At 44.1% G+C, this 12982-nt stretch overlaps 1 protein-coding gene across 3 annotated transcripts in view; it reads right to left on the bottom strand.

Annotated features, from left to right (window-relative positions):
• Positions 1–12982, bottom strand: part of NINL (ninein like) — a 173372-nt gene that overhangs the window by 85185 nt on the left and 75205 nt on the right. For all 3 annotated transcript variants that reach the window (XM_033938656.1, XM_033938658.1, XM_033938657.1), the window contains exon 3: positions 2100–2196. In XM_033938656.1, the coding sequence (XP_033794547.1) occupies positions 2100–2196 (97 nt within the window). The remainder of the gene's footprint in view (positions 1–2099; positions 2197–12982) is intronic.

Here is a 12982-nt window from a genome sequence, read left to right as displayed (position 1 = left end):
TCCTTATCCTATTAGTTCATTCTTTTGTAAATCGAATTGAGCCCCGTTGTTGGAATGATTCGGTATATAAACCCAAGGATTGGATTGGATTTTTACTGCAGCCAGAAAATGGCTGATTTTCAATTTTGTTTCATAAATGGTCATGCGCTAATGCTGCCATTAGCACAGAGCCATAAAAAAAACACACCATAATAGCACTTACCAACACCTATTTTGTAGGTAGTAAGGACTTCCGTGATAATCCCGCACTAATCAGTTAGCATGTCGTAATGTGGATGTACTAACTGATTAGTGCAGAAATCCCCGTTCTCTGCCTCCCAGAAAAAAAAAAGTAAAACATTTTTAGGGCCCGATTCTCTAAATGACGCTGATCTCGGTGGCCACCTATTAAGCAACAGTGTCACGTGTCAATCAGGCATCAGCGTCCTTTTACACAATCGTGTCTTTTTTTTCTAACAGATGCCTTAAATGTAGGCCAGCATTTTACAGGCCTACATTTAAGGCGATTGTCTCGTGCCTACAGAGAAGTATAGGGACATTTACGGACGCCTAAGGCCACTTCCAATGGAAATCATGCCCACGCCGGCCTTGGTTGAGGCATGGATTTTTTTTTAAACGTGCGTCCCAATTGGCTGGTGAGACAGCGGTAGGACATTTACTGCCACTTATCATTAAATATATTTTATTGAGCAAATACAATCAAAATCAAGAACAAAGAACAATAAAGTTATAATCAGGATGCCATTTGCAGAATCAGTCCCTCAGTCCCCGAAGCTGATTGGGAACTTTACTCAGGATGCCTGAGTGGGTCCTCCAGTAAACCCTTTTAGCTTACTGCAGCTTAGTAAAAGGATGGCTTGCCTTGCACCCTGTGTGCCCGCACCAATTGCATTTATGGGCCCTTTTACTAAAGCCATGGAAAAAGCGGACTTGGCACGCCCTTAATGCACTAAGACCACTTTTGCCATGGCCAGAAAATGGTTGATTTTTTTCCATTTTCAAAATTAATGGCCTTGCGCTAATTTTCCCATAAAAAATTACTTACCGCCTGATCCCCTATTTTGCAGGTAGTAAGAGCTCACTACGTTAACCAATTAGCGTGCAATAATGCCTCACACACTAACTGATTAGCGCTGTCACGCCCACTCTCCACCCCCTAATATGCCATGTTCTGAGAAAATGAAAAATACTTTTTTAGCACTCAATGTGCATGCCCAAATTTGCACCACCCCACTGCACATCCTGTGGTAAGCCTTTATAATCAGTGGTAAGAGCGTGCTAGCGCTTACTGCAGTTTAGTAAAAGGATCCCAAAGATAGGAGCAGGAATTCTTTAGCATTTTCCAACAGGTATAAAGAACCTGATTCTATAAACAGCGCCTACGCTAGGCACCCTTATCAAGGTTGCCTAGCAACACCTAACTGAATTCCATGCGGAACTTAATTTTTCTTAATTAGTATGGCAATTGACCATGCCATTAAAAGCTAATAAAAAATGAAAAAAGAATAATTAAGGTTGCAACGAAGAATTCCACATTGTGCCTAGCAATGCCTAAGTCAAGGCACCTACTCCATGCCTATCAACGCCTACCTGAAAAGTAAGCATGAGGCATTGTTAAGCGTTTGTGTTAGGCGCTGGTAAATTAGGCCAGAAAACCTTGCCCTATTATACTGATGCCTACCACTAGGATGCCTAGTGACTTGATTCTGTAAACAGCATCTAGCCATTGACTGACAACCGTGCCACAAGGCACCTAGGAGTTAGTCGCTGTTAATAGAATCAGACTCACAATGGGAGGAAGCTTTAGGGATCCTTTTACAAAGGTGTGTTAGGGCTTTAACATGCGGAATAGCGCGTACTAAATTGCCGTGCGCGCTAGTCGCTACTGCCTCCTCTGGTGCGTGCACTAAAAACGCTAGCGCACCTTTGTAAAAGGAGCCCTTAGTCAACAGGCCTTATAGGTTTGAAAGTTCATGATCATCTTCAAACAATTCTTAGGCTGGATCAATAAAAGTTGTTACAACCTGTAAAAAAAAAATTGAATAAAAAGAATCTCCCTGGTTTTACAGGGGAAAAAAATTGGATAAGAAGCTTCTCACCTGGTTCCAGGTAGCTGCTCTCCTCTTCAGACAGGCCAAATTCAATAGTAGTTGACAGTACCGCTACAAAACCTTCTTTGAACTCCTCAAAATTGACCTAAAGAATATAAAATTTTTTTAAAAAAAGTTTGGTCTTAACGTTCCAGTCAAGCAGTTGAGAATTTTCTGGCGTAGTAAGCAAAGTTCATATTTTGCTGCCCCCATAAAAAATGTGTACCTGACTGTTTAAGAACCTCACACCACTTTTCCTTCCCCCTTCTTCAAAAAAACTGAACAAAATGTTCTCATAGTTTACAGCTCTGGCCATTTTCCACTGGGAAACTCACAGCACTCTCAAGCAATTTTAGCAGTTTAACACAGCCCTAAGTCATTCCTTCTCCTCATCCCACAGAAGCACTCAAACACTATAATGTAAAAGTTTATTACCATTGATGTATATAGACATGAACAGGAATGAAAGCAGATTTTTAAAAGACTAAACACATCACTAGCCCCTATCTTTCTTTATGATCGGAAAAAACATTAATAATATCAGACAAAAGAATAATAGAAAAATCCCTGTAGTGTCAAATAAGTAGGACAGTTTACTTTTAATTACTCTAAGTCCATTCTGGTGGGCAAATTTATGCTTGATATACAAATATGAAAAAATGATTGCAGAATCATTAGGAAATATAAAAATTTTCAAGTTAATATGGGGTCCATTGACGTCTTTTGTTGATTTATTGTAGATTTGATTTTTATTGATATATTATGTGCACATCCAGGGGGAGGGAGGGAGGGTGGATTTATTTTTAAATGATTCTCTGAATTATTGTAAAATTAATGTATGGGTTTCTTTATTAGTGCTTATTATCTCTTATGGATATGAAATGTATATCATAATGAGCTTTTTGAAGATTTGATTATTAAATTAAAAATTTATAATAGTTTTGGGATAGGGTGGGGGGAGGGATATAGATTGATTTGTTTCTTGAAAGAGTATTAAGTGATGTCTTAAATATAAAATGTATTTAATTTGTATTGCACTTATTGAAAATGTTGAAAATGAATAAAGAATTTAAAACAAAAAAAAAATTACTCTAAGTCCAACTATTCTCCAAAAGAGAATTTGCATAAATATTTTTTGAAAAAAGAAGCTCGAGAGAGAGCAAAATTGCAGTATTAACCTTCCTATTCAGTCATCTTCTCAAAACTCATGTTACTCTGTGCTATCATTATGTTTCTCACTATGTTGTCTATTAAGGTATCTCAGTGTGTGCAGTGTTGACAATGAGGGGCATTTTCAAAACAAATGTCCAAGTCCGATTTGGACATATCGCGCTAGATGTCCAAAGTCGGAAGCAAGAAAATGCCTATTTTCAAAAGGCAAATATCGCCATATGTCTAGAAATAATTTTTTTTTTTTTAAATCATCTATCTGGACGTCTAGGTCATTTGGACACCCAGACCACAAAGATGTCTATCGTTATACCACTTTTTTGACCAAAATTTTGTCCACATCCCAAACGCCCAGAACAAGACCATTTGGACGTGGGAGGGGCTAGTCCTGTAATGGGCTGGCCACCCAGACATAGCAACAGAGCAGTAGGGCACCTTACAGGGCACCGCTGTGAACTTCACATAAAGGGTGCCACATAAACATCTCACCAGAACTCCCTTATAGGTTATGGTGAGCCCCCCAAAACCCACTATACCTACCTGTCTACAACCCCAATAGCTCTAAAGGCTGCAGGTGGCACCTATAAGGCAGTAGAGTAGGGATTTGGGAGGTTTTGGTGGGCTTAAATTTTCCACCATGAATGTAGTGGTTAGAGTGGCTTATGGGACTTGCTACTCCTCTCTATGGTTCACTAGCCCACCCACCAGGCTACTTAAGACATGTGTATGTAGCTCTACTAGGCTTTCCTATACCAGGTGCTGATGTTCTGGAGACAGGTATGTACATTTGTATTCTGATCTTTGTGGGTGTGAGGGGGTCAGTGAACACTGGGGAAGTGTGGGGATGTCTTACCATGATGCCTGCAGTAGTCATCTGGTCAGTTTGGGCACCTTTATGACACTTAGACCCTTCTAAAATAGGTCTAGTTCCAAACATATAAATTTCATCCAGGATGTCTTGCAAAATGTTTGATTATCGCTGTAAGAAGACCGTGTCTAACCTGCCCTTAAGAGTGCCCAAAGCCCGCCCATAACACGCCTCCACCACGCCCATTTCATGCGCTGAACATAGAGAGGCTGGAACACCTCACTAGACATACAGAAAGACAGGTTTGATTATCGGCACTGGCAATTAGGAAGTCCAAGTGCCGATTTAGGATGTTTTTTGGATGTCTATGTTTTTTGATTATGAACCAGAATGTATGTGGCACACTGTGTTATGGTGTTCCCTGTTATTTGAATGTTTTTTTCAATGCTGTAATTGTCTGTTACCTATGTCCAGGTTATTAGTGCTGAAGACTACCTTTATTATTACTTCCGTATACCACTAGCCTAATGGTTAGTGCAGTAGCCTAAGAATCATGGGAACCAAGTTCATTTTCCACTGCAGCTCCCTGTGACTCTGAGCAAGTCACTTAACCCTCCACTGCCCCAAGTACAAATAAAGTACTGGTATATAACATATAAACTGCTTTGATTATAACCACAAAAAGGCAATATATGAAATCCCTATCCCTTGGGTGAATTTCTTTTAAAAAATAAAGCCACACATAGTAAATAAATAAATAACCAAAAATGGTATGTTGAATGCCAAGGTGCTAGAGTTCTCTAGGGTAAGAGAGGACCCTAGAGAGGAAAGTTTCACAGGAAGCACAGGAGGGGAGGAGCCAAAGACTGCCCAGTGTTGATGCCTGCTGACCAATTATTTTTATTATTATTTATTTATAAATTTCAACATAATATCAAGCATTAAACGCGTACAGAAAAGAAATTAAGCCTAATACAATCTACAACAAGCAAAGAAAAAATAAAAAAGGGACATAAAAGTTACAATGGTTTAACTTTACTCAAGTCCTCAAATTAGATCCAAAACTTACACATTTAGCGAGAGAATGAGAGTAAACTTAAAGAATCGATGTCTTGAGCTGAGAGCAAAATGCGTGGAGGGGCATAATCAAAAAAAAGTCTAAGTCCCCTTTTGGCCTAAGGCCTTAAACGTTGAAAGTAGAAGCAGGGAAAATGTCCATTATCAAAAAAAACGTCCAAAAGGAGGTTTTTTTAAATAATGGCCTGCCTCTACGTTTAGCTGTTTAAACGTCCAGACCACCACTACATCTAAACTTACACCATATAATCAACATAAAAAAAGCCTAAGCCCCAAACGTCCAAAACAAGAGCTTTTAGGCGAAGGAGGAGCCAGTCCTTTGCCTAAAAGCTGAATTCTGTAACCGGTGTCTGTCAAAAACAACACCGGTTACAGAATCCCCCACTAAACGTTCAGGGTAGGAGGGAGCCCAAGCCCTCCTACCCTGGCGAACCGCGACCCGCCCTCCCCCCTGCTGACATCGGGGCAAGAGTGAGCCCAAGCCCTCCTGCCCTGGTGAACTGTGACCCCCCTGCTGACATCAGGGCAAGAGGGAGCCCAAGCCCTCTTGCCCCACAATCCCCAACCCCCCCACCTCCCGCCGAGTCCGATGGGGCCAGGAGAAAGCCCAAGCCCTCCTGGCCCAGCGATCTCCAACCCCCCTCCCCCCCCACACGATCTGGCCAGGAGGGAGCCCAAGCCCTCCTGGCCCGGAGACACCCTCTAACCCCCACTCCCCACTAAAATACGGGCAGGAGGGATTCCAGACCCTCCTGCCCTTGACGTAACCCCTCCCACAACCGTCCCCCCGAACCCCCGATCAGCCCCCTTCCGCTGGCCCGCAACCCCCCTGCCGACCCCACGACCCCCCCACCCCCACCCCGTACCTTAAAAATTGTTGATCGGACGGACAGGTGCCAAGCCTGGCCATCTGACAGGCCGGCCATCTCGGGAATGGCTGGCCTTAGGGCCTGATTGGCCCAGACGTCTCAAACCCTGCCCACAGGTGGGGCTTGAGATGCCTGGGCCAACCCGAATCAGCCCAATTGTCTTAGGTCCCTCCTGTGGGCGAGGCCTTAGGCACATGGACCGGTTGGGCATCTCTCCTGCCGCGGGTCACAGCAGTTCGGGTAGGGAAGATACGGCATCTCTCCTGCCGCAATGGTTGCAGTGGGGGGGGTGGGTAGGTTGCCGGGCCACTGAACTGATCGTGCCAGCCGCCATCAACTCAGCAGCCCCTTTTTTGGCTCTTATACCTGTTTTGACTTGGTCTAAGTCAAAACATATAAGTGCTGACTAGGCAACCTGTCAAAATCTTTGGTTATACGTGTTGTACACCTAGGTGTAGGCCCACCGCCCACCCTTTCCCCTCCTCTAAAAACGCCTCTTTTCTCTCTGTGCGTTTAGAGGCAGAGGAAAGGCCTAAGCTGGTTTTAGATACATCTAAAACCAGCTTTGATTATGGGTACTTGGACGATCAGGCTTTTTGATCGTCCAAGTACCGATTTAGGCCACTTTTTAGACGTGTTTTTTTTTTTATTATGAGCCCCATAACTTTCTAATGAGCTTAAGATTTTCCTTTATCCAACCGGGATATAGACAAGAAAGTGGTTAATTGAAAAGGTTCAAAGAAAACATACTTATTCATTTGGTGATGACCAACACACTTGCAAGGATGTTGCAAGTAAAAAGTATCCCCAAAGCTAACACTCCTGGCTTAAGTAATAGAAATTCACGTCTACGCTTCTGCATCTCACGTGATAAACCGGGAAACATCTGTATTTTATGTCCAAGAAATCCATGCCTTATCTGGTTGGAGCGCTACAGATATTATTAATGTTGCTGGGGGTCACAATTTCTTTATCTGATGTCTCAAGCAATGCTGAGACGTCCATTGCCTCTTGAGCACTAGACTTCTGATGCTGACTTTGTCCACCAGCTGGTCCACTTTGAGAAAGTGGAGGTAATAATTTATCTGAAATTCCCAGAATTTCCTGAAAATATCTTTTGATCATTTCCCTTGGGGTCACCAAGGTGACTTTAGGGAAATTAATCAATCTTAAATTGTTACTTGTGCCGTGTTCTCCAACATTTCAATTTTCCTCCTAAGATTAACATTATCTTTAATGGCCTCAGGGCCAAAATGGGAGAGCTGGAAATTATAGCCAGTCAAAAAGCCCTGGACATAATTGGAATCACAGAAACGTGGTGGGCTGATGACAATAAATGGGATGTGGTCATACCAGGGTATAAACTTTACAGGAGAGACAGGACACACAAGAAGGGTGGAGGAATAGCGCTATACATAAAAGACTCCATACCCTCAACCAAAATGGAAACAGCAGTAAGGTCGGAAGGCTTGGAATCAATATGGGTTAAGCTACCAGGAGGATCTGGAACAGACATCAAATTGGGTCTATACTATCGTCCGCCTGGCCAATCGGAAGAAATCGACCGGGACCTGGAGACGGAACTGCGGCAGGTATGCAAGAATGGAAGTGTGGTGGTGATGGGGGACTTCAACTACCCTGGGATAGACTGGAGTATCGGGCACTCAAGTTGCGAGAGAGAGACCAAATTCCTGGAAGCCACGAGGGACTGCTTCCTGGAACAGCTGGTCACGGAACCTACACGAGGAGGAGCTACTCTTGATCTAATCTTCAGTGGACTGGGGGGACCTGCAAAGGAAATAGCGGTATCAGACCCACTGGGGAACAGCGATCACAACATGATCCAGTGCAGACTAGAACTGGGATCATCCAGGGTGAAAAGAACCACAACAACAGCGCTCAACTTCAGAAAAGGGAATTATGATGCAATGAGGAAAATGGTGGGGAAGAAACTCAACGGCAGCACAAGGAAGGTAGAGTCCGTAGAAAGCGCCTGGACCCTGCTCAAGCGTACGGTGCACGAAGCACAGAACCTGTACGTCCCCAGGTTCAGAAAAGAGTGCAAGAAAAATCGAATAAAGAACCCAGCATGGATAACGGCAGCTGTAAAAAAGGCGATCAGTAACAAGAAAGCATCGTTCAAAAAATGGAAACAGGACCAAACGCAGGCCAACCAAAAGGAACACAAGGAAAGCCAGAAGGAGTGCCACCGAGTGGTTAGGAGAGCAAAGAGGGAATATGAAGAGAGACTAGCGGGAGAGGCAAAAAATTTCAAATCATTCTTCAGGTACGTAAAGGGAAAGCAACCAGCGAGGGAGGAAGTGGGGCCCTTGGATGATGGGGATAGAAAGGGAGTAGTGAGGGAGGAAAAAGAAATAGCTGACAAGTTAAATGACTTCTTTACGTCGGTCTTCACGAGGGAGGACACATCCAACATTCCGGAACCAGAGGAAATAGAAAATGGAGATCAAGATAGCAGGCTGGTCCAATTAGAGGTGAGCCAGGAGGATGTCCTCAGGCAGATAGACAAGCTAAAGAGCGACAAGTCACCAGGTCCGGACGGCATTCACCCAAGGGTGCTCAAGGAATTAAGGAATGAAATAGCAGAGACACTTCAGCAAATATGCAACCTATCCCTAAAAACTGGAGAGATCCCGGAGGACTGGAAAATAGCTAATGTCACGCCCATCTTCAAGAAGGGTTCGAGGGGCGACCCGGGAAACTATAGGCCGGTAAGCCTCACATCGGTCCCGGGAAAGATGATGGAGGCACTGATTAAGGACAGCATCTGTGACCATATCGAAAAAAATGGACAGCTAAGGTCGAGCCAGCATGGGTTCTGCAAGGGTAGGTCGTGCCTCACAAACTTGTTGTACTTCTTTGAGGGGGTAAATAACCAGGTGGACAAAGGTGAACCCATAGACATAATTTACCTAGACTTCCAGAAAGCCTTCGATAAGGTACCACATGAGCGGTTGCTCAGGAAGCTATGGAATCATGGGGTGCGCGGGGAGGTCCACCGATGGATCAAAAACTGGCTGGCAGACAGGAAGCAGAGGGTTGGTGTAAAGGGCCATTACTCGGACTGGCAAGGGGTCACGAGCGGGGTTCCTCAAGGATCGGTGCTGGGACCGCTCCTGTTTAACATATTCATTGACGACCTGGAGGCGGGAACAAAACGCGAGGTCATCAAATTCGCAGATGACACCAAACTATTCAGCAAGGTTGAAACCACGGTTGACTGCGAGAATCTCCAAAGGGATCTTACGACATTGGAAGAATGGGCGAAAAAGTGGCAAATGAGCTTCAATGTAGGGAAATGCAAGGTCATGCATATAGGGAGAAGGAACCCGATGTTCACTTACAAAATGGGGGGATCAATGCTAGGGGTCAGTAATCTGGAAAGAGACTTGGGAGTGATGGTAGACACGACATTGAAGGCGTCGGCACAATGCGCCACAGCCTCGAGGAAAGCAAACCAAATGTTAGGTATCATTAAGAAGGGTATCTCGACCAGAACGAAGGAAGTCATCCTGCCACTGTACCGGGCTATGGTGCGCCCGCATCTGGAATACTGTGTACAGTACTGGTCACCGTACCTCAAAAAGGACATGGCAATGCTTGAGGGAGTCCAGAGAAGAGCAACTAAACTGATTAAGGGTATGGAAAACCTTACATACACTGACAGACTGAAGAAGCTGGGGCTGTTCTCCCTGGAAAAGCGGAGACTCAGAGGAGATATGATAGAGACCTTCAAGATCCTGAGGGGCATCGAAAAGGTTGACAAAGACAGATTTTTCAATTTGAAAGAAACCACAAGAACAAGGGGTCACTCGATGAAATTGAAGGGGGACAGGTTTAAAACAAACGCAAGGAAGTACTTTTTCACACAGAGGGTGGTGGACACATGGAACACCCTTCCGGAGGCCGTGATAAGAAATAGCACAGTACAGGGTTTCAAGGATGACCTGGATAGGTTCCTGGAAGACAAAGGGATTGAGGGGTACAGATAAGAGCAGTGGAAGGTTTAGAGATAAGTGTAGAGGTAGGCAATAAAATTAGTCAGGGACCGCTGACCAGGCAATATGCCTGATGGGCCGCCGCATGAGCGGACCGCTGGGCTGGATGGACCTCTGGTCTGCCCCGGCGGAGGCGACTACTTATGTACTTATGTACTTATTGTCTCTTGAATCCTTTTGGAGGAAATTAAGTCCTGTTTAACTTTCTGAATACTGGATTTAGAGTCACTCAGTCCCATTTTAACTTCTTTCAGTTCCTTTGTTTGTTCAATCAGTTTCCCTTCTATGTATTGAAAATGGGATTAATGGCTTTATCAAAATTAACCACCAAATCCCAAAGTGCCTCAAGAGTAACTTCAGAGGGTTTATTAATAACAATTTGCTGCTGACAAGTGAAAAAGTTCTCACCAATTGCAGAAATCTCTTTCTTCTCCTCCAGCTGAAAATTTACCCCACATGCAAGTGAAACCGCCTCCGGATCCTTGGCTGGGCTCTCCCGATAGAGTGCCCCTCTTTCTGAGCTCTCCAAAGCTGGTAAACTTGCCTCAAGGGACGGAAACTGCCTATCTTTGGGGTTTCCTCACCCCTTGGAGAGCTCATTGTCCGGGGCTGCGGGGGCGGAGCTCGAATGTCAGGGCTAAGGGTTGTATCAGGTCCTTAGAAGGCTACAGCGGTCTCGCCCAATCGCGGCACATCCTGCGGACTGCTCACCGACATGACTGGAGCATTTTGCATTCATCTTAGGATATCCTCAATTGTGCCCATTGGGACTCCTCCAGGGCGACGCGAGGCAGCAGCGGTGCTTTGGCCGCGTCTCTTAGGCATTTCAGGTAGGGAGATAAACTTCCACACTACCGCAAAAAAGTTTTTGAAGAAATTTTAGCTGACTCCCAGGGCGTGTTACTCAGCTAAAGCAGCAAGCAGCCATCTTGGATCACACCAACCAATTATTAAAGGACATTTTGACATGGTCAAGGACATCTTTCAGAGGACAGCAGTGGCCACGCATATGTCATGTGAAAGGGATTAAAGGGAGAAAGGCCTCACCCAGTTAGGAATGATGAAGCGCTATGCATACGATGCAGGGATGTCCAACCTCAGCCCTTGACAGGTTGGGTTTTCAGGATTTCCCAAATGAATATGTATGAGATCTATTTGCCTACAATGGAACATAAGAATATAAGAATTGCCGCTGTTGGGTCAGACCAGTGGTCCATCATGCCCAGCAGTCCGCTCACGCAGCGGCCCTCTGGTCAAAGACCAGCGCTCCAACCTAGACTAGCCCTATCAGCGCACGCTCTTGCTCACCAGGAACTTGTCTAACTAAGTCTTGAATCCCTGGAGGGTATTTTCCCTTGTGACAGACTCCGGAAGAGCGTTCCAATTTTCTACCACTCTCTGGGTGAAGAACTTCCTTACGTTCGTACGAAATCTATCCCCTTTCAACTTTAGAGAGTGCCCTCTCGTTCTCCCTACCTTGGAGAGGGTGAACAACCTGTCCTTATTTACTAAGTCTATCCCCTTCAGTACCTTGAATGTTTCGATCATGTCCCCTCTCAATCTCCTTTGTTCAAGGGAGAAGAGGCCCAGTTTCTCTAATCTTTCGCTGTACGGCAGATCCTCCAACCCCTTAACCATCTTAGTCGCTCTTCTCTGGAAGCAGTGCATGCAAATAGATCTTATGCAAATTCATTGGGGAAATCCTGAAAACCCAACTAGATTGTGGCCCTCGAGGTCCGACATCGGACAACCCTGCATTATTCTGTTATATTCATATTTCAGGCATTTGAATAATTTGCTTAAGTCTTGTCTACTGGCACTAGCTGGTGTTTCAAATTCAAGACATATTTTTAATTTATCAAAATGTTGGATTCTCCTGAGGTTCTTTTCAAAGCAAGAGCTTATATTATTTTGGGATTTATATAATAATTTAAATTGGAACACTTGACAACAAAATTACAAATAGCTACAATGATTTCCTTCTGCAGAAAGCTCATAATCTATGTGAGTGTCTGAGGCAATGGGACATGAAGTGATTTATCTGAAGTAACAGTGAGAGTCGTAATAGGATTGGAACCCAGGGCTATAGAATCACAACACATTATTCTAAACATGTGGCTACCCATACTCTCCCTAAACATACAGCTGTTGACACATGTGAGGCAGGACCAAACATCTGCTTTGCTTAACATCTGCAACTGGAAATTGGTTTGAAGAGAACCATTTGAAGCTAAACCTCAGCAAAACAGAATTATGGTGGTTTAATAAAACACGAAGGGCCCCTTTTACAAAGCCAAGGTAGCAATGTTGCCACAGTCAATGCACTGAAGCCACAGGAACTGAATGGGCTTTGGTACATTTATCGCAGCAGTATCGCTACCACAGCTTTGTTAAAAGGGGCCCAAAGGGAAGTAATCTCCCCTCATTGCATCAAGGGGATCCAGCATACTCATAATAATATTGTGAGCAGTTTAGAAGCACTTTTTGATGACTGGTTTACCCTAGAGCAGGAGTAGACAATCGTTGTACACAGAGGTCTGCATGAATGTCAAAGAAACATACGAATACCCTTACTGGGTTAGACCAATGGTCCGTCAAGCCCAGTAGCCCGTTCTCACGGTAGCTAATCCAGGTCACTAGTACCTGGTTAAAATCCAAGGAGTAGTAACATTCCAGAGCAAGCAGTGGCTTCCCCCATATCTTTGTCAATTACAGACTATGGATTTTTCCTCCAGGAAACTGTCCAAACCTTTCTTAAAACTAGCTATGCTATCCGCTCTTACCACATCAGTCTTATTTTAAAAGGTATGTCATTGAGCGAAATACAAACTTAAAATAGACATATATAATAGTAGGTTCTTCAATGAAATTATGGCAAAGTTTAGTAGATTCAACTCTGCATGCAATCTTTCCATTAAAAATGTTTGTTTTATTTTTACAGAAAAATAC

This window comes from Geotrypetes seraphini, chromosome 3 (assembly GCF_902459505.1).
Source record: "Geotrypetes seraphini chromosome 3, aGeoSer1.1, whole genome shotgun sequence".
NCBI lineage: Eukaryota > Metazoa > Chordata > Amphibia > Gymnophiona > Dermophiidae > Geotrypetes > Geotrypetes seraphini.
Note: the sequence above shows the minus strand (reverse complement) of the source record. Positions and strands in the feature narration are given on the sequence as shown.